At 46.3% G+C, this 25,906-nt stretch overlaps 1 protein-coding gene across 2 annotated transcripts; it reads right to left on the minus strand.

Moving 5' to 3' along the window:
• Nucleotides 1-7,922: 7,922 nt before the first annotated feature.
• On the minus strand, nucleotides 7,923-25,629 carry PPIL1 (peptidylprolyl isomerase like 1). 2 transcript variants are annotated; one of them, XM_004424201.2, is made up of 4 exons: nucleotides 25,354-25,629; nucleotides 22,214-22,368; nucleotides 9,692-9,760; nucleotides 7,923-9,118 (listed from the first exon to the last, which is right to left on the minus strand). In XM_004424201.2, the coding sequence occupies exons 1-4, from the start codon at nucleotides 25,407-25,409 to the stop codon at nucleotides 8,898-8,900; spliced, it is 501 nt and encodes a 166-aa protein (XP_004424258.1). In that variant the 5' UTR covers nucleotides 25,410-25,629; the 3' UTR covers nucleotides 7,923-8,897. The 2 variants fall into 2 exon arrangements, with proteins under 2 accessions (XP_004424258.1, XP_087294651.1); XM_087438525.1 differs by lacking the exon at nucleotides 25,354-25,629 and adding an exon at nucleotides 24,837-25,183.
• Between the last annotated feature and the right edge of the window lie 277 nt (nucleotides 25,630-25,906).

Raw genomic sequence — 25,906 nt, forward strand, 5'->3', positions numbered from 1 at the left:
ACGGTTGCGTTCCCAGCCCTTAAGACAGTGCCTGGCTCATAGCAGGGCTCAGTTTGTCAAATGACCGAATGAAGAGTCCACCCCACCTCTGAAACATCGACTCCTTCGTGAGGACCCTTGGTTTCCACCTACCAATCCCCACCACACACATCTCCTCTGGCCTTCTGTCCAGCAAACGTTTATTGAGCATCTACTGTGAATTCAGCTGTTGAATTGTTGTTTGACACCTGTCAGACTGAGAATCTCGGGCCCCTCGGCCAGTACTACAGAGAAGGGAAGGGAGTCGTCTTCTGTATCAAGGACCTCCCATGCAATAGGCACAGCAGTGAGAACTGAACATCCATCACACAGTTAATCCTCACAGTAACTCCAGGATGCTGTTGTCCCGTGGGGCGAACCTTTACTCCTCTGTGCCATGAGCTGTGCTAGGTCATCACCAGGGATGTAGAGATGAGAGGGACCCAGACTCCTCAGAAGCTCCGTCCAGGGGAGTTGGAGCACTCATTTTCACTTCATGTTCTAGGAATCTGTAGAATAATGGGCATTATCTGCTCCATTTTACGGATAAGGAACTAAAGTCTGAAGCAGTTCAGTACCTTAACTTGCCCAAGCTCACACAGGTGAGTGGCAGACAGCATGCTGCGCCAGGACTGTGTGGGTCCAAAGCCCGTGTCTTGGCCTGGCACCACACTGCCTCCTTCCAGTCTTCACTCTGCACCTGTCCAGGAGCCTCAGTGTCTGCCAACAAGGCCCGGGCCCCAGCCCCTCACAGGTCCACAGGGCCTGGTCCAGCACCATGAGACCTGTGCTCAGGGCTTGACCCTTCGGCTTTTCACTATGTCCAGTATAGACATCACAGCCTGGCACTAACCACCCCCGCCCCCAACATTTAACCCAGTATTTAGCCTGGGACTGTTAGTTGTGGTATTGGAAACCTCAGTGCTGCGAAAGACTTTAAAGATAATGCAACTCACCTACATTTTATGGATCTGGAAACTGAGTCCTAGAAAGGGAAAGAAACTGGCCCAAGGTGGTTTTCCAATAAGCAGCAACTAGAGATAAAAACTCACAGGGGCTCTGGTTAGAATCAGTCTCCTGGATCTTTTCTTGTCTCGCCTCAGCTCCTTTAAGAATGGATGGGTCCCCTTGATGTTCTATTGATTGATAAACACAATGTGCCATCTCTAGCCTTTCACAATAAGGGCCAACGTGACCGTCCATCTCCCCACACCCACCACTGGGCTTTTGCACCCAACCAGAGCCTGCCCCGCTTGGTTGCCCCTGGCCTTTCCTCCTGCCCTTTCCTTTCCACCAAATCTTACCCATCTTTCAGGTACCATCTCTTCCAAGAAGCCAGCCTGGATTCTCCCAACCTGATCCAGTTTCTCCTTTCACTGAACCTCCAAAACACTCCTCTCAGTAGATTATTTTCTCCTCTCCTCGCTAGCAGGGGGTGTGCCCTGAAGGCATTGGTCCTTAGACTTTGGTCCTCCACAGCCTGGCCTCTCCCAGGCTTCAGCCTCCCTCTTGCTTTTCACTGGATGTAATTGCATTTGAATACATTACCCCCTAGTCAGCCAGTCTGCTCTTGGGCCTCCTGAACTCTCTCTCTCCACTTGATATAAGCCCATTTCCTCTTGTTGGAGCAGCTTGGGAAATGGAGAGTGAGTCCTCACATTTCTTCATAAGCTTAAAAGCAAACTATGTCCCTCTCTAGTCCCAGCCTCCCACCAACACTCGACGCTTTCCTGATGGGCACGCTCGGGCCTGCGGGAGGGTCAGAACAGCTGGATTTTCACCTGGGAGGCCTCGATCGATTCTATTCCCAGAAGCCCCTCTCATTTCTCCCCTGCCACAGTTGCTGTGAGGGTCTGCCTAGGCCTCAGGATTCTCTGCCCCTCCCCACATTAGGCTGATGAGTGGGGTTGGGGCTATCATTTCACCCCAAGCCTCAGATTCTCTGTCACCATCACCGTCACCACTGCGCCTTAGCATCTCTCCTGGCTGTACCTGCCATGGGGTGGCCTGAAAAGCCACCAAAGGTGAAATGTTTTTTTTTTTAGCTCTAAATTCATTTTCATGCCAAGCTGCCTGTACTTGCCTGCCTGGCCGCCCAAGAAAACTGGAATATGCACAAAACGCCACAAGCCTGGCTTTGCGTGGAAGCTAAAGTCCTGGTGGCCCTGCCTCTGGAGGTCACCTGCTTGTATCTCCAGCTGCTGGCTGTGATTTGCCTGGGTTTTATTAACTCTGGGCCCTGCACTGCAAGAGGAGCTCATCAGACACACTTCAAATCTTGCCTCCTCCACCCCTGAACTAAGAAAAGTTGCCCTGATTACGGGAAGTACGTGTTCCCCAGTTCTCTGATAATTCTATCAGGAGCCAGGGTGAGGCTCAGGTGTCAGGCTGTGGGAGCTGCTGCTGACAGCCTCTCAGAGGCTGCCTGCTGCCTGCCTGGAGGCAAGAGGCAGAGTGCAGGTTCTCTCCACTCATGTCGTGACCTCAGTGTATCCCTGCTTCTCAGGTTCCCCCAGCTTAAAAAGCCGGCCTCATGGCGTAGCGGTTAAGTTCGGTGCGCTCCACTTCAGCAACCCAGGTTCACAGGTTCGGATCCCAAGTGAGGACCTACACCACTCGTCAGCCAAGCCATGGTGGTGACCCACGTGAAAAACAGGGGAAGACCGGCACAGATGTTAGCTCAGGGCTAGTCTTCCTCAAGCAAAAAAGGAAGATTGGCAACAGACGTTAGCTCAAGGTGAATCTTCCTCAGCAAAAAAAAAAAGGGGGGGGATAATAATACCCATACCACCATACCCTCCAAGTTGGTATGAGATTCCAATTAGATGAGGATAGGCTGGAAGCTACCTAGAAGAAAAATGGCATCATACAATTGTTAAAGTTTAGACCAGAGCGGGGTTAGGAACCAAGTCTGGGCCCCTCATTCTACAGATGGATAAACTAAGGCTGGGGGAAGGAAGTTGTCAAGGTCACACAGTGACCTGGCTTGAAAACCAGTTTCCATGTTTTTTGAGCTGGAGGAAGGAGGGGGCAAAGAATGGTAAGAAAACCTTCCCTGTGGGAGTTCAGGATATGAAGGAGGGTGAGAGCAGACCCCAGGCTTGAAGCTCAGCCCTGCCAAGGCCCAGCCAACTGACATGGCGCCTCCATTCATGAAATGGACTCATCTATGAAGTGGACATGCGATGGCTTGTTCCCAGGCCTTCAGAGAGGAGTAAATGGAATAATATGTGTTAAGCACCTGGTGCCTTTAAGTTCCCCAAACACGAGTTCCTTCCCTTCTCGTTTTAGCTTAAACAGCATCACAAATGATTTCAAAAATGGAGGCACAAAGGGAACATTTTCTCTTAGAGCTGAATGTTGCCAAAAAGACAGTTTGTGAACCTTGGATTCCCTTTCCTTTGGGGGCTTTTCTTATACAAGGAATGCGAAATGGCCCTTTTCCCCGTCAGCATAATGAGGAAGTAGAAATACTGCTGCTCCCTCCTCCCGCACCGCTTCTGCTGTACAAAATCTTCCTCACAGGTACGCAGGGCAGCAGCTTTTTCAATGGGGCTGTAGCCACAGCCTCATGGAGAGGAAAGTGATTTCTACGAGATGAGCTGAGTGGTGAAGATAATGCAGTTATGATCCAGTAAACACGCTGATTAGGGTCATTTGTGCTCCCACCCTCTCTCCCTCCCACTGTGCCTTGGCAGGCCTGGTGCAGCCTCTGCTTGGACGGAGCTTGGAGACAGCTCCGCCTGGGGCCGCTCTAAGATGGAGCAGCAGGATTTGACAGCCCAGCCAGCCCACAAGGCAGGAGGATTCCGGTTCTAACCCCTGTCCTGCCACCAGATCATTCTTCTGCACCTCATCTTTCTCCTCTGTATGTCAAAGGTGGAGATAAAAGGGCTGAACTTGGGATCTGAAGTTCCCAAGTTCAAATCCTGGACCCGCCTTTTACTAGCCACGCAACCCTGGGCCCATTACTCCATCCATTCATTCACTCTGTACAGGTTTTGTGCTACTTTCTTTTGGTCCTCAGTTTGCTCATATGCAAAGGGAAATAATGCCAACCTCAGAGATTAGTTTGGAGGATTAAGAGAAAAATACACATAAGCTTCCACAGATCATGGAACAGAGAAAGGACAACAATAACTTTTCATTTTCTTCTAAGGTTCCTTCTGGTTGACTTTCTCTGATTATATAATATTTCCTGTTGTTGGGTATACAAGAGGGGCTCCACAATTACCTGTGGAATGAATGACTTCAACTGTGAGGTGGAATATTAAGCAGCTAAGAGGAAACTGGCTTTTATGAGGCATGCGGCAGAATCAGGCCCCAGTCACCAGGGCTCATCCAACCTCACCAGGCACGGAGCACTTCTCCATCTAGTCCAGCAGACAAGAAAGAGGTCTGGTTGGCGTGTACCGACAGACAGCCTTTCTAGCCTGTTCAGGGCCAGGTTGACATCTCAATTCTGGCCCCTCGCAGTCTGAGCAGTTGCTGGCTGTCCACATCCAAGGGGTGGCAGGCCTGGCTTAGAATCATGAAAAGGCATTGGTAGGCTCCTGCCTTTTGAAGCAGCCGCAAGGCTAAACTGTATTCACAGTGGCCTCTAGCGGCGAATTTCTAAAATAGCGTGCTAAGTGGAAACTTGGCAGCTGAAGGAATCTTCTCAGAATGACCTAGATTCAGAAAATGAGGACTAAAAGGGGCCTAGTTTTGATCTTTGCTTGATGAATGAGGAAACCGAGTTCCAGAGGTAAAGTGATTCACCCAAGGTCACACAAAAGCCTCACATCTCCCTCCACAAACCTTGCCCCAAACTGGCCATCTGTGGTTTCAGATGCAGTTAGGGATCATGAATTACTCACTTGGAAGAACAGAGGATCCAATTTCTAAATCAGACCAAGCCAACCTCAGAGTGAGACTCAAGCGTGATTTCTTTCCCTGCACTTTGCTTCTGTCTTATCTGTAAAAGAATGTTGCTGCAAGGTCCCCCATCCTGGTACTTACCTGAAGAGCAGTAACCTTCTCTACAGGCACCAGGGCTCTGAGGCCATGAAGTGCTTTGGAGGCAGTAAACTCCACCATTTAAACAAATGTGCTTTTCAATGTTTCCTTCTCTCCACGTAGCAAGAATGTAGTGCCAGAAGGGGCCACGGTGACGGCTCAGATTGGCTTGAGGATCTGGGGGTAGGAATCATTTCCCTTGCACAGAGAAAGCTATTTTGACATATTCTGGAGACACAATCCAAAAATAAATCAAGCTGAGGACTTCCAGAGGGCTTAGTGGAAAGGCTTTGCTGCCAATACCAGCTGAAGCCTGGGTTTGGAGGCTTGGGGTAAAGTTATTTCTACAAATGGATCTCAATCTTTTCCTCACAGAGAACAAATTTTTATTTATTCATTCAGCAGTAACCTCAAAGAATTGCATAGGGTGCTGAGGGGACTCCCAGAGGAGAATAAGACACAGTCTTTGCTCTCAGAGGTTAACCCAGTGGGAAGAAGAGGTGTGCAAGGTCAGGCTGCTGGTGCGCTGGGATGAAGAGGCGGGAGAGGTATGTGGTGGCTTCAAGGGCCCCTGGGAATAACGAGAGCTGTTTTTTAATTTTATTTATTTTTTCCCCCAAAGCCCCAGTAGATAGTTGCATGTCATAGCTGCACATTCCTCCAATCGCTGCATGTGGGACGCGGCCCCAGCATGGCTGGAGAAGCGGTGCGTTGGTGCGCGCCCAGGATCCGAACCCGGGCTGCCAGTAGCGGAGTGCATGCACTTAACCGCTAAGCCACGGGGCCAGCCCAAGAGCTGTTTTTTAAATGCTGGTCCCTGTTTTAAATACCTATTCTAGCTCATTTAATCTTCACAATAGCCTTATGAGGTTAGGATCATTATCCCCATTTTATAGCTGAGGAAACTGACAGAGAAATTAAGAAACTTAATTCATCACGCTGCTGGTAAGTGATGAAGCTGGGATCTGAACTCTAGCCATCTGGTTCTGGAGCCTTTTTCCTTCAACGTCATCATTGCTGATGACATCTCCCCTGCATTTTCTGTGATGTCTACTAACTGTACAATCTCACGCACCCTGGTGCCCACAGGATCTCAGCGCCACATTCCACGGTCTGATGTCCACGGTGTACTAAAATAGGAATGGAAGACGAAGAGCACTATTTGTGAAGCTCAATCTTAGCAGGCAAAGTCAGGAGCTGTTCAAGAGCTGTTAAAGATCTTCACTCTCCCAAGATCACCGCTGGTCTAGGAGGCAGAAGATCTGGTTATGGTCCTGACTGCCCCATGCTCTGAGGAACCCCTGCCCCCAATTCCATGTCGGAGAAAATTGACCTCTAGGATCTCACTACTCAAAGTGTGCTGTCCAGACCAGCAGTCACCATCTCCTCGGAGCTGGTTAGAAATGCAGAATCTCTGGCCAGATGCTGAAACCAGATCTGCTTTCTAGTAGACTCCTCCACCGATTCTTGCGTGTGGTAAAGTGTGAGAAGCCCGGGGTCAGGGCCCTTGGGAGCCATGCACTTTATAGTCTGGGTGCCAAACTTCTTACCCATCCCAGGGGTACTTGTTTGAAGGCTTCTGTCATTGGCTTGTCTATTCTCAACTTTAAGCCTCCTCCAAAACGTCTAGAATCTCCTACTCTTCCCACCAAAGCTCTCTCTCTCCCATCCCTTGGTTAGCTCTGGCAGTCCCACAACCTATCTTCATTAATCTCCATCTAAGTGATAAACTCATCCTCGCCTTCTCCTCGTAAGCTACCCGGTATCACCTCAGTCTACTGAGAAGTGACTGAAATGAGCCATCTGTGCCCTAGCACACCCGATAATTTTATGAGTCTTGTCCTACCTGTACTTATCCTGAGAGGGTGTGGACACTCACATGACAAAAGGATTAACCAGGATTCCTTTTAAACAGACTCTCTTTACATGGAAACAGGAATTTCCACATCTTTGGCTAACTGGCAGAATCACTAGAAACTGTGAAACAATTCGAGTTTCACTCTGTGAAGTCATACCTTTATGAAAACTGGCACATGCCTGCCTGTGTGATCACCTTGGCATATGTTTGGTGAGCTTTTCCAGAAACAAGGAACTGCCTGTGCTGCTCTCCTCCCAAGTGTACTCACAACCTTCTTTACTTCTCAAAGGAGTGATAACATGTTTCCACCACTCCCCTGACCTAGGTGAAAGTGGGGATTTTCAGGATTATAATTCTGGGAGGTAAGTGGATGAGTGTCTTATTCCTTGCTCCAAGAGGTGGATCCAATTATGTCCACCCAGTCCAGGCTGAAAGAAATGGATTCCTACTTTCCCAGAACAGTACTTTGAACCTCAAAACCATCTCTGGGAAATTACAAAGTTATTTACATAGTTTGGTGTTGAGTTTGCTTTTTTGTTGTTGAGAGAAAAGAGAGAGAAGGATGGAGAAAGAGGTTGAACTTGGGGAATAGAACCTTGTCTGGCCAGTCCATAAAAGAAATCACCATTTCCAAAATATATAGAGTGATAAGGAGGAACATTTAAGGTACAATCCCCTCTTCGACCAAGGAGTGACCAGTTTAAGAAAGCAAACACCACAACACATATTGCCTCTGGGCCCACAGCGACATGCAGGTGTATCTCTTCCAAGTTCCAGGGATGGTTCAGGTCTCTCAGCACATTCCCCTGGTTAATCTACAGGTGATTCCCTCTCATTCAGAAATGCTAATAGATATCACTTAACTTCCTTCTTTAGTACTGCCTTTTTAAAGTCACACCTGCTCTCAAATGAGAGCAATCCACTGGAGATCCACAAATCTAATCTAAAACGCTGTAAAATCTTGAAGATGAGCCCTGCAATACTACTTGAGAGATTAAAATGGCTGCTAGAACCTCATACAATACTTAAAATCAGACCACAGCAGCAATTTTAACCATCAATGGCATTTTATTTTGGAAGTTTCTATGTATTACATAGGTATTAACTTCCTTTCTCTCACCATGCCCCCCCTAAAAAATCAGAATGATTAAAAAAAACAATGTATAAAAACTCTTTTCTAGTTTCTCTAAAGTCTTAGCTTAAAAACTTAAGTGGTGCTTCTCCTTTACAAGAATACTGCTTTGTAAGGAGAATTCAGTCTGTTCTTATGCTCACTACAGACTTCTACTCCTTCCTGGGGAAAAAATGGTCAATGCTTCTGCTTCCTTTTAATAAATTCATTTCTCGATTACTACACATTATCATTCCCCACTTGACACCTTCTTAGAATATTGATTGTTGGACGCATTTTTTATTTGGCAAAAATTCAATGTGGTTTTGCGTGGGATGTCTAAGTGTCAGAAACAGCAGTGTTGGTGTTCTTCTGGTTTTGAGAGGGAAAATATATAGAGATGCATACATTCCCGGGAACAACAAATGTAGGAGACTGAAATAAGGTATGCACAGAGTTAAGAAGGCTGATAGACATTACTTGATTTTGAATTCTGTGGCTGTCAGCCACCAAAGACTGCAGTGTAGGCCAGAATATAAATCCCCGCAGGAGGAGGTTTGGTTAGGCACTGCAAAATGACAGAGTTGGCTTCACTTTGTTCCAAGTGTATCAGAGCAGATGCACACTAGAAGGAGCAGTATGGGTCATCTACAGTGAGCAGTAACCTGTGAACGATCATGTATGGGCATTTCTGCAAATGCTCTGTCAACCTAGGCGCTGGGGGAAGAGAAAAGAAGCATCTTATTAAAATACACTTCCATCTCTAACTCACCCAAGACCCCAGGCCTCCTTAGCACTGCAATTTGCAAGGCCAAAATGAAGTTTAGAGTCACGTGTCATTCTAGACCATCTGGAAGCTGGTTCGCTGGGGCCATCTCAGAGGACCCGTGTGTGCCCAAGGGAGCAGCAAGTCTACCCAGAAGGGTATGCCTTAATGATCTTCACATCGTCCACAGGGCGGTCCTGAGAGTTTGTTTCCACCATTCCCACTCGATTCACCATTCCTATACCCTGGCACACACGGCCAAAAATGGTGTGTTTGCCGTCAAGCCACTGAGTGGGAGCTAGGGTCACAAAGAACTGGCTGCCGTTGGTATCAGGCCCTGCATTGGCCATTGCGAGAATTCCAGCCCCTGGTGGGAAAAAGGAAAAGAGGAAAGAGTATGAATAACCCCCACGGCTCCAGCCTGGAGCTGCTACACCATCCTAGGGACAAAAAGAAGCCAGTCTTTGTTCTGGCCTCTATCATCAACCACAGACCTAGATAACCTTTCCCCCAGGGAAGACTCTCTGCCCTTGCACAAACTCCATCGACTGCACACCCTGATGACCTCATCTTCCTTGCCTTCACCTACTCCTCAGCCTCTATCCATATGATCCCCACTAACTGCTGGACCATGTTCCCAATTCCCCTCAAAAATCCACCAAGGTCTCCTGCTTTTTTGAGGAAGCTTTTGTTTTCCTATAGTTTACAACGGCAACATTGAACAAGGAGGTAGAGTCTAGAACACTCAGACCAGCACTCTGAACTGTCCAGGACTCCGAGGGAGGCGCCGCTCTCTCTAATCCGCCAGGGCTCTTCGTGGCGCCGCAGCTGGGCAGCTACATGGCACCATGCCACAGTGTCAGGCATTCACCTTGAATCATAGCCAAAAGAGTGAGCTTTTAAAATCCATTCCCCCTTCCCACCCAGATTACACACTTACCCGTGAATTTCAAGTCCGGATGAAGTTCATCTTCAAACTGTTTGCCATAGATAGATGCACCACCTCGACCTGCCAGATCAGAAGACGAGAAACCAATCAGCCAGTCCCACATTCCACCTCCTAGCAAGAACCATGGCCCAGGATTTTTTAGAGTACAGGAAAGGAAAAGGCAGTGAGCACACCTAGCCTCCTGCTAGGTATACTGCAACCACACAGCCCAGCAGCAAAGTCAGGCACTGACACAGCACATTCAAATCACTGGTTTGATTCAAGTCAGACATTTCTTTTCAAAATAACACTAAGAGTGTTTTTTCCTGCTTATTAAAGTAATACATGTTCACTGTCAAAAATGTAGAAAACATAGAACATTTTATCAAGAGAACATTAAAGTCCCCTGTAATCTAACCATTTATAGATAACTACCATTTGTAGTTTGACGTGTTAAGAGGTTTCTTAATTTTTAACATTTTTATGAGTATTTTAGACAGGAGTGCCCCAAGCCCTACTCCTGTGCCTATCACTGACATTCTTCCCTGCTGAGCTTAGACTTGCCTCTGAATCCTTACCAACTCAGAACTCCAGGCAGACATTTTTAATGGATCAGAGATGGCATAAGAATTGAAACCTATTTGCTACCCTTAACCTAGATCAAGGAAAATAAAATTCATTTAAGTCAAAGATATCCAGCTTAAGGAGAAATAGGGACAGTGATAAGTGGCCAAGTGGCAGAGAGAAATAATATCACAGTAGGCAGAGCCCATTGAGAGGAGAGGTAGCATATCATAAGGAGAATATGAAGAACTATGGAATTAGGAATGATTTGTCAGCAACATCACTAACATATGTCATTTATATTATGTCCAGAAGAGTGGCACGTTGTGCAGGGCACTCAGGTTTTGTTCTTAGAGCAAAATGATATGTTAAATATGGTTCTTCCCCTAGGCAAAAATGTCCTAATAGGAGGTAACTCTCCTCATCAATTATTTAGTCAACCATATGCCTTGTTGAACTACTTTGGTTTCTCCAAGTTGACCAGCCAAGATAAAACAGCCTGGTACGTGGTGAATATTGGATTTACCAGCTTACTCTGCTTGCCTGGCAGCCAGAAAAGAGCCCAGACACAGGGAGCGCACCTCCTTCCACAGCCTGCTGTGCAAGTAGCATGTTAAAGCACCATGTCCAGCCCCAGGTCCCTGGGCCCAGCTAAGGTGTTTCCATGGTAAAAATCCTTTGCTTTACCTTTTAGGATGTTCCACCACAGGGAGCCTGTCACAGCCCCCGGTTCCGGAAGAAAACACTGTTCTCACGCAGAGAGGAACGGGGGTGAATCCTAACAGACTTGGGGAAACCTCCCACCTGGCCCAGGCTACCTATGCTTCTGGAAAATTACTGAACTACCAAACTATGTAAAAATTCATTTCCAAAATTCCAATCTGCCAGTATACTTCCAAACAGTAATTATATAACCAACATGTTCCCTCTGACTACAGAGTCAAGGCTCCTGCCTGACGTTGTGGGGAGGGGGTGGTTAGTGGAAGTGCTAGGGCTCAAGACAAGAGAGGAGAAAGAGAGCTGTGGGGGAAAACTGAGGTCAAGCCCTCCTTCCAGGGCTTGAGCGAGCAAGCTGAGGATGAAGGTCAGTAGTGCGCTGTCAATCCTCAGGCTGAGCCTTGGAAGCGTGATCCTGCAAGCTGAGGGCTGCCAGAATGAAACCTCAAGGCCTCTACCTTACAGGAACTGAAAGCCATCACATAAATGGCACCACGAACAAGAAGACAGCTACAGAACAGGCCAGTCAGGAGTCACAGACGAAGCCTGGGGTTTTAAGCGATCAGAAGGAGATGCGAGCAAAAGAGCATGGATGCCCCTTTTTACTCACCAGGCATAGTGTGACCAATTGCAACTAGTTTGGGTCTCTACAGCACCATTTACTCGTAATATGCTATCTTTTCATAACCTAATTCAACTCAGTAGGGTTTGCAGCAAAATGTCAGAAAGACAAATAATTCTAATCAAAACATTCCTTTGGGCATGTGGAGTAGGGGAGAGATGGTAGGAGGACAGGAGGTGATTAGAGTTCTCTGGTGCAGAGCAGGCTACACAGATGTCAAGGATCACTTACAAAGCTGACAATTTGGAAGCTTTGCAGTCAAAAACTTGCTGTGTGCCTGGTCTAGTACAGATACACCAGAGATTGGCACAGACCTGTTTCCTTTTTTTTTTTTTTTGTGAGGAAGATCAGCCCTGAGCTAACATCCATGCCAATCCTCCTCTCTTCTTTTTGCTGAGGAAGACTGGCCCTGGGCTAACATCTGTGCCTATTTTCCTCCACTTTATATGGGGTGCCGCCACAGCATGGCCTGACAAGCGGTGCCTCAGTGCACGCCCGGGATCCAAACCTGGACTGCCAACAGCGGAGCGCGCGCACTTAACCGCTACACCACGGGGCCAGCCCAGACCTGTTTTCTAAATTCTGTACTCTCAAAGTTCTTTTACTCTGCTGTCCTCACTTTTAAACATTTATTCAATGTATTTAATATTTCAGACGTACAAAAGATACAAAGAACAATATGACAAACAACTATGCACCCTCCCCTCAAGAAATAAAGTGTGGCAAATCCAGTGAAGACCCCATGAACACACCCCCTGCATCCCTCCCCTCCTCCGCACTCTCCCACTAGCTAACAACTGCTTCCAAGAATCACATTTTCCTCCCAGGTAACCACTATTTTGACCAGAAGTTTGTCATTTCCATGCATTTCCTTTTTTACTATATATGTACGCATGCCTAAAAAAAGCATTGTTGTTTTGCATGTTTTTAGGTTTATATAAATGGTATTACACTCTAGAGATTCTTCTGCAATTAGGTGGTTTTGGTTCACCATTGCAAGTGATAGTCATCCATTTTGTTCCATGCAGCCCTCTGTAGGATTCTTTCCACTGTATGATTACAAACCAATCTTATCTTTTCTCATGTTGATGGGTACTCAGGATCTTTCCAATGTTTTTGCTAATATAAACCATGCTGCAATAACCATTCTTTTTTTTTTTCTTTTTTTTGTGAGGAAGATCAGTTCTGAGCTAACATCCGATGCCAATCCTCCTCTTTTTGCTGAGGAAGACTGGCCCTGAGCTAACATCCGTGCCCATCTTCCTCTACTTTATATGGGACGCCGCCACAGCATGGCTTGACAAGCGGTGCGTTGGTGCGTGCCCGGGATCCGAACCTGCGAACCCCGGGCCACCGCAGCGGAGCGCCTGCACTTAACCGCTATGCCACCGGGCCGGCCCCTGCAATAACCATTCTTATACTGTCTCCCAAACACAGTGCAGCAGCTCTCAGGGACTACACCTCTTGGGGGACATGCAGGGTCACAGCTTATGAGTATTTCACTATCACTAGATTTTTCTGATTATCTTGCCAGAGGTGGCGCCAATGTGCACCCACCCAGTGCTAGCTCTCTCTTACTCTTCCTGCTCTAGGTCCTTCCGCCAGACTTCCTAACATTTGTCAGTCTGAGAGGTGTCAGATCTCTTGTAGTGTTTTCACCCGCGTTTCCCTTAAGTGCTACTTGTCCCCACGGCTCCCATGCCACAGCTGATGGGACCATGGATTAACATCCAGCCCCAAAGCAGCCACAGGTGGGCCAGTGACTCATAAGGAGGCCCCATGAAAGCTCTGCCTGGGGCATTTGACACCAGAAGGCAACTGACCAAACCAATCAAAGCCTCTCTTCTGGCCAGAGAGCCTCCAACAGACACTGCAGGCTAGCTGTCCTCTGCACATTTCCAGCCCCTCTCCACAGCCTGCCTCAACCTCAAAGGCAAGGAAGCCAGGTACTGACCAATCCCTTCTGCAGCTAAGGGTAGCCAGATGACCCAGTTCTGACATACTGACATAACAGAGAGCTACAGCTTTCCTGATAAAAAGGGACAAACACACTCCTTTGTCTTTTACCCACAGCTCTTTCCCCATCTTCCTTCTTTGAAAGCAGAGGTGATGTCAGGAGCAGCAGCAGCAGCCATCTTGCAACCATAAGACAAGTTTGAGATCAAAGACCAACACATGAAGAATGGGAGGAGAAAGGCAGCAAGCCTGGGTCCCTGACAGCTCTGCTGGGCAGCTGAACCAATGCCTGCAACTGCTTCCCTCCAGACATTTTGTTACGTGAGAAAAACAAAAGCTCTTTGTTTAAGTCATTGTGGTTGAGTTTTCTGTTACTTGTAGCCAAAAGCATCCCAAATTGATATAATCACTTTGCTACTAACAGAGTCGGAAGGGGGAACTGACTAGTGGAGCTGCTGGACTACCAGGGCAAATGCCAGATACTAGATCTAACAAGTGGGAAACAAGGCTACAGTTCTCTAAGAAGCTTTGCAGTTCTTAAGATGGAGTCCTCTCTTTCTCACTTGCCTCAGGGGTCAAAGAGGATCTGGATTTCAGTTCTGACTCCACCACTTACTAGCTGAGTAACGTTAAGCAAGATACTTACCCTCTCTAAGCCTCAGCTTCCTTGTCTATAAAATAGGAATAGTAGTAGTACTTAAGCCTCATAGGATTGTTATGAGAATTAAGTGAGATAATGCATGGAAACCACGTAGTGTATAACATGAAGCAACCGTGAAAGCTTCCAATTGGTCTCCTTGCTTCCAGCCTTGCCTCCCCCTTTCCACACGGGTCTATTCTCCACCTGGAAGCCAGGCGGATCCTTTTAAAACAAATCTCATCATGGCAGTCCTCTGTTCAAAATCCTCCAGCGACATTTCACCACCCTTAGGACAAAATCCAGTCTTCACAATTTACAAGACTCTCCATGACCTAGTGCTCTGCTCCCCTCCAGAGTTATCTCCTCCCCTCACTCACCTGCTCCGGTACACTGGCCTCCATGCTGTTTCCTGCCAACACACTCGTCTAAAGCCTCCAACTGCTGTTCCCTCTGGAGCGTCCTTGCCCCTGCAGTCTCATGGCTCACTACTTCACTTTATTCAGAGGCCTGTTCAAATGCCACCTTACCAGAGAGGTCTTCCCTAATCATACTATCCAAAATAGCATGCCCTCACTCTGTATTCCAGCAGTCTCAACCAGGAATGCCTTTGCTCACTGGGAACACTGGACAATGTGTGGAGACATTTTTTGGTTGTCACACTGAGGGGTTCTACTGGCATCTAGCAGGTAGAGGTCAGAGATATAGCTAAACATCCTACAATGCACAGGACAGCGCTCTCACAACAAAAAAATATTCAGCCCAAAATGTCCATAGTGCCAAGATGGAGAATCCTTGCTCTATCCCCTTACACTACATTATTTTCTCCATATCATTTGTCATGACTTGCAGTGTACTATGTACTTATTGTTCACTGTCTGTCTCTCCCATCAGAATGAGAGCTCCACGAGGGCTTTCTTACTCATTATTGTATCCCCAGCTCTTAGAACAATGCCTGGACCATGGCAGGAGTCCAACAGACATTTGTTAAATGAATTAACAACTTTTTTGAGGTTCTATTTTGTGTCAAGCCAATGCTAACCATTTTACCAACACCAGCTCATTTACTACTCACAATAAAGCCATGAGGTGCATATAACTGCACTCCCCATTTATAGATAAGGCTCAGCAGGGTTACATAACTTGTCTACATTTAATAAGTGTTTATGTGAAGCCAAGATTCAACCCCAAGCCCACCAAGCTCCACAAACCCTGCTCTTCACTCCCACACTATACTACTTTGCAATATACCATGGCTGGATTAAATTTCCTCTCATATTTTTCTTATCCCAGTCCCTGGGATAAGGGATTTCTTATCCCAGTCCCTGGGATAAGGGATTTCTTATCCCTGAATGATGTTAGATCAAATCTGAACTCCTGTCTGGGAGGCTCCATGACCTGGCCCGATCTTACCCACCATGCTATCTCCTTCTACTCTGCGGACTCTGCCCTAAACTGCTGCTTTCCTGTCCCCTAAACATGCAGTTCAGGGGCCTAGAAATCACATCTTGTGCACTTGTCCTGGGCATGGAGAGATGGCTAGGTTACGTCACAGAGCCAGTCCAGCATGTGAGACGAGACAGCTGTGGTGGTGAGGTCTCCTTCATACCCTCTGTTTACTCATGCCTCTGCTCTGTACTTATTCTTCTTCCTAAATCTAATATGCCCTTCCCTGTACCTCCCAAGAATTAAAATTCTACATTTCCTTCAAGGCTCACCTCAAAATATGCCTCCTTCCCATTCTAATCCCACTCCACTGTACTTGTTCTCTTATTATGAATTATTCCAACCCATGTTATATACATAATCCACAGCATACCACATATAACTGCACATTTATTATATTGTTACTTTCTAGATATTTCTTATAATGAACATCTTGTCTTCCTGGCAGGGCAGGGAGCACTGCAAGGAAAAGAAAAATGTCTTGGCTTCTAATACTTGGCTTAAGTACTCCTCACAGGCCTAAGAATAGCACAAGATGCCCAGGAGACTCTTAGCAAATATTCACCAAATGAATAAAATGAACAATGAGCTTGCTGTTGAATACGTTAACTTTCAGGTGTTCCTGGGGCTACCAAGAGGAGAGAAGAAATCAGAGTGAGGGTGATGCACAGCGTAATCAGCATGTAATTAATCACTGCAATCACGGCAGCCGATGAGCACTGTGAGGTTAAGTGCAGAACAAGAGTGAAAGGAAGAGCTTGATAGAATGCCAGGTCTTATAAGGAGGAGAGGAAGAGAAGTTAGTAGAAACAGATAAAAGACATTCAGAGGGCTAAGGAAAGAGCCAGCATAGTGTTATTACAATAGGGAAATTTAAAAGAAGAAAAATGGTTTAAAATGAAGCAAGAAGTCAACGGGTATTTGAGTTGGGAAAACATCCAGCAAAGACATATCAGAAAGACTGTGGAAAGAATAGTTCCAGAGCTGTCGGACTGAAGGAAGGGACAGTCAGGGATGGAAACGGAACACTGACTGGCTGAAGAGCCCAGGATGCCACATGCTGCTTATCTGAGGTATTTAGCAAAAAAGTGTTACCTAATCAGCTAGTAGTTCGTACCACTGACCTAAGGAGGGCCTAACTCCTGTTTGCCTTCCACCACAGACCTGCCAGCAGGCGTAGCTCAATCATTAATTATACTTGAGACTGGGTGCAATTATTTGGAAATCTTTTGAGTGATTCAATTTCATTAAAATTACATCATGGAAATGTGACATTATGAAGGATTGTGAACCAATTACAGAAATATAGGGAAGCTCTGACATGAGCAACTCACATCTCAGTCACCCCCAATTCTTGTCTACTTATGGATTCTCTCAGTTCACTGCTGTTCCAAATTAAAATTTTATCTCATAACAACAACGACAGAGGGTCAGCCCCATGGCTTAGCAGTTAAGTGCACACGCTCCGCTACTGGCGGCCCAGGTTTGGATCCCGGGCGCGCACCGACGCACCCCTTCTCCGGCCATGCTGAGGCCGCGTCCCACATACAGCAACTAGAAGGATGTGCAACTATGACATACAACTATCTACTGGGGCTTTGGGGGAAAAAAAAGGAGGAGGATTGGCAATAGATGTTAGCTCAGAGCCGGTCTTCCTCAGCAAAAAGAGGAGGATTGGCATGGATGTTAGCTCAGGGCTGATCTTCCTCACAGAAAAAACAAAACAAACAAACAAAAAAACAACAACAACAGAGAGGAAGAAGACAGGAAGGAAATACATCAAAGTGCTGACAGGACATCTTCAGATAAAGAAAGAGGAGTGAAACAGGATTAGACTCTGGCTTCCCCAATACCTGATGAAGCAAACACAAAAAATTCAAATTTTTTCAAAGCCAAAAATTCACCAGCATCAACCAAATAATAAAAAGGAAATAAACTTCTTCCCAAAATTCTGAAAAGAGTCAGCCAAGGAAAGAAATAGGAGATTCTGGGGCCAGCCTGGTGGCGCAAGCGGTTAAGTGCGCGCGCTCCGCTACAGCGGCCTGGGGTTCGCCGGTTCAGATCCCGGGCGCGCACCAACGCACTGCTTGGCAAGCCATGCTGTGGTGGTGTCCCATATAAAGAAGAGGAAGATGGGCACGGATGTTAGCCCAGGGCCAGTCTTCCTCAGCAAAAAAAAAAGGAAGATTGGCAGATGTTACCACAGGGCTGATCTCCTCACAAAAAAAAAAAAAAAGAAATAGGAGATTCTTCTGCCTGTCCTCCCTAAAAGTAGTAATCAGGAATGTAGGAAGTGTCACCCAGAATTTTCTCACAAACACCTTCCAATTTTGACAAGCCAACAAAGGGAGTGGGTGAGTAACCCTGAGAAAGTTCAGGAGAAGCCCTTGTGGGCAGAAGCCTGCACTCACCAGGAGCGCTGAGAAGTGGCAGGGCAAGCTACCAGCGCTGGCCATCTTGGAAGTGGGGGAGCACTGGGCCACGATAGGGTTCAGTACACACTACCCCAAAATACAACACCTTGGCATACTGGATATTTCAAGCTGAAGAAATCTGAGAAATGGCAGGCGCAGGAAGGACTTTCTGACCTTCCCTTGAAGCAGGTCCTAAGACCCTCATGTGAGAGATGCCTTCCCCAGACCTGGAGGAAAAGAACATCCTTATCTCCAAGACAGAGGGACACCAAGAGGAATCGGAAGAACGGGGCTGCTAAGTTGCCCCTAGTTTACCACACTCAGCTCATGTCCCTTTTGTCCTATCACATTTCCCCACAACTGTCCACTCTTCATCAAACCTAGCATAAAGACACTCAGGCGTAACTGCTTCTTCAGGACTTCATTTCCGTATAAAGGCTCCAGTGTCATGTAAAACTTAAATAAATTTGTATGCTTTTCTCCCATTAATCTGTCTTTATAAGAGACCCAGCTGAGAAAGAAAAGGTTTGAAGGATCCTTTTCCTCTACCACAGCTATACTCAGGGGACCACCCAGAGCCGAGGGTGGGGGTAGAGGAACACCACTGGCTGGTGGAGGGGGCCCTGGGACAGGGCTTTAATGGAGTCTGGGGAGACAGAACAGAGGCTAGCCCTCCCACAAAGGGCTTACTCAGCATGAGCTGAGCTTGTGTTCTATCCCACACCCTCTTAGGCTAGAACAAAATGGAGAGAAAGCAATCTAGCATTTGGAGTGGGAAAGACAACTGGTCCCACATAGTGGGGGAAAGAGACAAAGTGAATCCACTCACACTGTATCTGAGCAAAGAAAAGGGGAGCACAACATAGATGCCGACATTAAGCCTGGATAAGATGAAAAGAAATGGCACAGAAACTATGCAAACATAATACAACAAATAGAAAGAGAGAAAGAAAGGAGGGATGGAAGAAAAAAACACCTCAGGAATTCAGTCTGGGAGAAAACATAATCCAAGAAGGCGTCTCCATGGCTGTCTCAAGCTATAGATGATTCAAAAGAAATAAGAATCCAATAAAACAAGAGCTCAAAGACAGAAAGTAAATCAACAGAATAAGGTGAAAAGATTGCAGAGCTAAGGAAACAGATTGAGAGCCAAATGACACCAATACAGTGCTAATAAATGAATTAGAGCAGTAAAGAACAGCACAGAATGACTAAAAATTGAATAAGGCACAGGGTAAAGACCTGAGATCATTTCAGTGGATACAGGAAAAAATGGAAAAACATCATCTCACACACTCAAAAGAAATGTGACAGATATGAAGGCAAGGTGATGAGACAAAGAATAACTAGTTTCCCAAAATAGAAAGTCCAATAAGCATAACAGAGAAAATATTCAGAAATACAAATCAAAAAATTTTCCCTGGGGCCGGCCTGGTGGTGCAAGCGGTTAAGTGCGCACGCTCCGCTGCGGTGGCCCAGGGTTCGCCGGTTCGGATCCCAGACGCACACCAACGCACCGCTTGTTAAGCCATGCTGTGGCGGCATCCCACATAAAGTAGAGGAAGATGGGCACAGATGTTAGCCCAGGGCCACTCTTCCTCAGCAAAAAGAGGAGGATTGGCATCGGATGTTAGCTCAGGGCTGGTCTTCCTCACAAAAAAAAAAAAAAAAAAAAAATTTTCCCTGAATTGAAGGAAGGAGTAAATCTAGCCTCAGTATTCTCCAAAGCCATGTTTAAAACCAGAAGGTGATGGAGCAAAAAAGATCTGAGGGAATGAGCGTGGCCCAAGAACAGCACACCCCGTCACCGTCTTTTTTAAGTATAAAGGCAACAGGCAGAAATTCTTCAACATGAATGAGTTCAAAAATATAACACCCTCCAGCCCTTGCAATAAAAACCACTCAACAAGAAATTCTGCCCTCTAGCACTTGGGAAGCAGTGGTAAGCACTGAACCCTCTGAAATGTAGATCCCATGCTGTAGCTGAGGGAATCAAGGAGGCAGAATGGAAAATGTTATAAACTCTGACACGGGAAAAATAGAACAACAAAAACTGGGAATGAGGGAAGGGAAGATAGGAATGGGTAGAAATATAAGTACTAACTGTCACATCTTTCATAGCAGGAAGTCAATTTTTCTGTCAAATAAATACAAAATTAAATATAAGACTTTTTGTTTTAACAATAATAGTATGCATGACATAGCCTATTCTTTTGAAATTATTTCCATTTAGCCAGTTATCCATTGATTCGTCCTTTTAAATAGATATCTGAGAAGAAAGATGTCTAGAATAATGGCCACCAAAAGTTAGTATTAAGCATTTCCGAGAAGTGGGATATTGGGGGAATAGTTAATGGTGGTTAGGAATCTTTAGAAGATATGCTTATGGGTGATTTTTTTGTTCTTTTTTCTACTTTCCTATATATTCTGTATTTTGAAATGTGTCCATATACATTGAAAAAATGGAATGTCTCTGGTTATAAAGGAAAAAGGACAGTTGAGAATGACAAAATAAAAAACAAGATGAGAAAAGACTGCCACAGAGAGAACCAAGCTTATTTAAAGGCAAAAGAGCAGAAGCAGGAATTAGTAGAGAGAAAATGCAGACTGAGAAGCAAGGGCCCTTGTAACTAATAAGTGTTAGCATCCACCAATTTCACTAATAAATCCTGTCTAAATAATGACAACTCCCAAATTCATACCTCCATCTCAGACCTTTCCTTAACTCCACACTCACGTCAACATCTCTACTTGAAGGTCTGACAAGTATTTCAAACGTAATGCGCCCAAACCAAAACCAAATTCTTGATCTTCCCCATTTCAGTAAATTCAAGTCAAAAACCTTCAAGTCATCCTTGACCATCTCTTTCTCTCACACACCCACCCAGCCGCCCAATCCAAACTCAGCAAATCCCATTGGCTTCATTTCTATCAAAACATAACCTGAATCCAGTCACTTCTTACCACCTTCTTTACTATCAGCCTGGTCCAACCACGTATTTCCAGACTGGGTGACTATAGCAGCCTCCTAACTAGCTCCCGGCTCCCACTCTTTCCCTGACATCTATTCTCCAAACAGCAGCCAGGGTGATCTTTCTAAAGCGTAGGTCAGATCACGTCACTCTTTTGCTCAAAACTCTCTGATGCCTCCCATCTTATTCAGAATAAAACCCAAGGTCTCCACCATGCCCTACAAGGTCCTACCTGAACTCCTACACAGGCTCCTATCTCAGGGCCTCTGGGCCTACTCTTCCCTCCACCCAGAATGCTCTTCTCCCAGTCACAAGGTTCATCCCCTCATTTCATTCAGATCTCTGCTCCAATAACATCTTCTCAGAGAGGACTTCCTTGATCTTTCTAGTAAACTCGCACCCCCACATCCTTTTCCTGCCTTAGTGAGAGCAAGAATTTTTTTTCTTTGTTCACAGCTATATTCCTAGAGCTTACAAGAGTATCTGACACAAAGCAGGTGCTCAAAATTTCTTAAATGAATGAATCTAATATTTTTTCTCAAAACATTGCATTATAAACCAATATTACCTCAATTAAAAAAAAAAAGAAAGTGGGTGTGCCCAGACAACTTGGCAGGGCCAGGAATAACCTGGTCCTCTAGTTCGTCTGCCTCGGAAGCAGGTTGAGGGCAGTGCCTCTCTCCTGGCCTGAACCCTCAGGACATTCCCACACCTGCATCCCTACAGGCCAGTAAAGGCCTCAGCTGTAGAGGGCTGCAGCCCTCCACAGGGGAAGTGCTATGGTATTGTCTGCATAAGACATTATGTGACTTATACACAGTAAAACACTCATTTATTTATTTTGCATCTTCATTCTTAAAAAAAAACCCAAAACATTGCAAATGATGTCTTTCTTTTCTGCTGATTATCAGACTACTCTATGCATTAATATAATTCATACAAAAATTATTTGCTCTTAATAAGCAACACATGGAAGTTATGAGAAACTCTATGGAGCCCAAGAATCAAGGCTGGTTTCTGGCCAATTCCATTTCTGGCCAATTCCCACACGTGTATTTGGGGGAGGGTGGGTGGTGGGGAGGGTTTGTGGTAGGGAGGGCAGAAATCAACCAACTCAGTCCCTGGTATGTGGATGAGAGGTCTGGCTGCCTTATACCCAGTTAGGACAGAATGAGACTTCAGAAACTAACATCAGTTTAACTGTACCTGTCCCCGTTGGGTCACCTCCCTGGATCATGAAGTCTTTGATGATCCTGTGGAATTTGGTGCCATTGTAGTAACCTCGACGAGCCAACTCAGCAAAGTTCTTACAGGTCTTTGGAGCATGCTTCCAGTACAGCTCCAGCACAATGATCCCCATGCTGCAGGGGGAGAGGACAGTAGAGCTTCAGTCAAGAACAAGGTCACAGCAAACAGGAATATCAGGGGACTGCTCCACGACTCTTCGTTTTCAAGCTTATAAGTCATGAAATTGTGATCACACTCAGCAAAGGAAAACAACACAAAGCAAATAACACAGCCACAGATATCTCCTCTGAGTAACACATGCAGGGGCTTCCGGCACTTCTTTTAAGCAAAATAACAACCATAGACAACTCAAAATTCTAGTATCTTACATATAAAAAATCACCAATTATCTGGAACCCATATAATCAACACCTAAATTAGGAAAAACAAATTTACACTTAATTTGTAAATTTTTTAAAAAGGAGGACATTAAAATATCGAGAGTCATATTTATTTATATTTGCCTAAGTTTCTGGGTGGGGATGGGAACTGGGTAAATGGGAGACAGGAAGATTTTCAATGAATTTCTTTTTTAAACCGTTGTATTTTTGAACCACGTAAATGTATTACCTATTTGTAAAAATTTTTAATGAAAAAAGGTAGTTTGTGGGGCCAGCCCGGTGGCGCAAGTGGTTAAGTGCACGCGCTCTGCTGTGGAAGCCCGGGGTTTGTCCGTTGGGATCCTGGGCGCGCACCGACGCACCGCTTGTCAAGCCATGCTGTGGCGGCGTCCCATATAAAGTGGAGGAAGATGGGCACGGATGTTAGCCCAGGGCCAGTCTACCTCAGCAAAAAAAAGAGGAGGATTGGCAGATGTCAGCACAGGGCTGATCTCCTCACACACACAAAAAAAGGTAGTTTGTGTGTGTTTAGGAGGAGTGCAACAAAGGCAAACCTGATGACTTCAAACCTTTGCAACTATCAAATGTGAGGAGCACCCCCACTCCATACTGCTAAGAAAAAGGAAGAAGTAAAAGCCTTAGGACAGGTGCCTTCCCCTCCACTCCATCACTCACCTACATTTTATGCTCCAAGGATGTGAGAATTGAGTCAACTCTGTATAGCCTAAATACCAACTGCCTAGCACAGTGTAAGCATTCTATAAATATACGTGGTATGTGTTAGAACATAGCTTTCTAAAAGCCCATCTACTGGTAATTTATCCTTCACGCTACTAAGATTCAACACAGATTAACAATTACTCTGATAGGCACAGTTCTAGGTGCTTTTCCCCTTACGAATCTGACACTCTGGTGGATATTTAAAACACAGGGAATAAATTTCTGGATTGACAATCAGGAAGTATCTATACAATTCTGAAATGTGCATACCTTTTGATTCAGCAATTTCAACTCCTATCTATTCTATAGAAAACTAACAAAAGCGCTTAAGGATACAGTATGTGCAAGGATGTTCATTCCAGTATTTGTCATACAAAAAACAAGAAGCAATTTAAATGTCCTTCAAAGAGGGAATGACTAAAATATGAAATATCTATACTATAGGGGAGTTCATGTGTTAGTGAATAAAAGAAAAGCAAATTACAGGAAAAACTTATATACGGTATAATCATATGATCCTATTTTTGTTAAAAAATAGAACACAAAAGAGACATTTTATATGTACACAGAAAAAGATCTAGAAGGTGACCCAACAAACTATTAATAGAGTTTCTGGGGTCCGCCCGGTGGCACAAGTGGTTAGGTGCACGCACTCCGCTACGGCGGCCTGGGGTTCGCCGGTTCGGATCCCGGCACGCACTGATGCACTGCTTGTCAGGCCATGCTGTGGCGGTGTCCCATATAAGGTGGAGGAAGATGGGCACGGATGTTAGCCCAGGGCCAGTCTTCCTCAGTAAAAAAAGAGGAGGATTGGCACGGATGTTAGCTCAGGGCCGATCTTCTTCACAAAAAATAAAAAAAAATAGTGTTTTTACAGGGAGGAGTGGCTTTCACTTCTTATTCTATCCACTTCTACACTGCTTGGATTTCAATTTCAATTGATTTTATAATTCAAAAAAATGTTAACAGGTGAGTTCAGAAATTAATTTCAGGTTGGGGCCTGAAGAAATAGAATTTTGCCATATAAGAAGCTCGGGAAGAAGACGGCCAGGGAGCAAAAGCAGCATCTGAGAGAACTCTGTGCTCTGGCGGGAAGTACCATGGACAAGAACAGAAAGGGACGTGGCGGCTGGACCCTGGCTGCTGATGCGGGAACGGCAGAAGACGTAGCCAGAGAGGTAGACAAAGGCCAGACGAAAGAAATCACCCTGAACGTCAGACTGCGGAGTTTTAATTTTATAGTGTTGTAGCAGCAAGAAGCTACTTAGGGTTACTTGTCCTACACTGGAAAGATGGCTTTGAACTTTTTCCAAAGAGGCAATGGAATGAATGGGGCTACAGAACCCATCACGTGAGGTGGACAGATCAGGCTCCAATGGGGTTCCCCCACTCACTAGCTGTGCGGCTTTGGTCAAACCATTTAATGTCAATTTTGGCATTTCCCCCCGCTAAAATTGGAAAAAAACTGGAATAATACCTACATGACCTGAGTTGCTAGGAGGATCCAACTAAACGGGATGCTACACATCAGGGGCACGGCACTAGCTGTTTGGCGCTCAAGTCTATGGGGGAACATGTGCTTCTTCCCGTGTCCCAATAATTCGTTTATGCGCCTGCACTACTCATCACGTGAAGACCCGTGTCCGTCTCCCTCAAGGTCCTGCCAGCTCCGAAGGCCAGGTCGTGTGCATCTTATCCACCCCCGTCTCCTCAGATGCCGGATCCCAGTCCCTGGCCGGTGGACTCACACACGCTTGTTGAATGAATGAACCGGGAGGGAGGACGACAATCAGGCGGCTGTCGCTCAGGGCTCGGCGCGGAGCTCGGACGCGGGAGGCGGCCCCCCCTCAGCCCGCGGGCGGCCCTCACGGCCGCCTCTCCACGCCTCTCCGCAGCAGGCCGGCCTCCCGGGGAGCGCGCCGGAACCGAGCCCCGCGGCGAAGCCCGCGCTCCCCGTCGCCTCCGCCAGCCCAGCCCCAGAGGCCCGACCCTCTTCACCTGGTCTCCAAGAATACGTTGGGCGGCTGCCAGGAGTCGGGGGGGATCGCCGCCATGGCGAAGCCCGCGGAATCCTTCTCTGGCAACAGCTACTTCCGGCGTGGATGTGCCGGGGACCCGCCGCTGCTGCGCACACTTCCGGTCTCCCGGTCTCCCCAGTTCTACTGTTTAGATGCCAGGATTTGGGTGGCTGGGACAAGGGAGAGGAAGGAATCATCCTCCAAGGCCAGGAAGCTGGCGTGCGAGGCGAGAAAAAGGCCGGCTGCCAGGACGGAGAAAAGTGCAAGCTCCATTAGACGTTGTCTGCAAGGGGAGATACCGCGCCTCTCTCCGGGCGATCTGATTGGTTCATTTGGGCGTGGAAGGCGGGAACAACCAGCAAATCTGAACTCCGATTGGAGTTATGCCCTAACTTTCAACTCGAAGAATTTCTTAGTCCCACAAAAGGGCAGGGACCGAAAGCGGGGAGAAGGATGAAAGAAAATAGAGATGGGAGGTACCAGTAACTAACTTTTGTCAGGCGCTATGCAACTTACATAGCGCTTACACTTTA

This window comes from Ceratotherium simum, chromosome 13 (assembly GCF_057802395.1).
Source record: "Ceratotherium simum simum isolate JZ-2026a chromosome 13, ASM5780239v1, whole genome shotgun sequence".
NCBI classification, from domain to species: domain Eukaryota; kingdom Metazoa; phylum Chordata; class Mammalia; order Perissodactyla; family Rhinocerotidae; genus Ceratotherium; species Ceratotherium simum.

What these genes read in the sequence shown, in the direction of transcription:
- PPIL1 (XM_087438525.1), bottom strand. Translation starts at nt 24,931, where the DNA reads ATGTTCCCCCATAGACTTGAGCGCCAAACAGCTAGTGCCGTGCCCCTG. An exon ending in AGGTGACCCAACGGGGACAG is followed by an intron (nt 9,761 to 22,213) that starts GTACAGTTAAAC and finishes CTGATCTGGCAG; the next exon opens with GTCGAGGTGGTGCATCTATC. An exon ending in TCCGGACTTGAAATTCACGG is followed by an intron (nt 9,119 to 9,691) that starts GTAAGTGTGTAA and finishes TTTTCCCACCAG; the next exon opens with GGGCTGGAATTCTCGCAATG.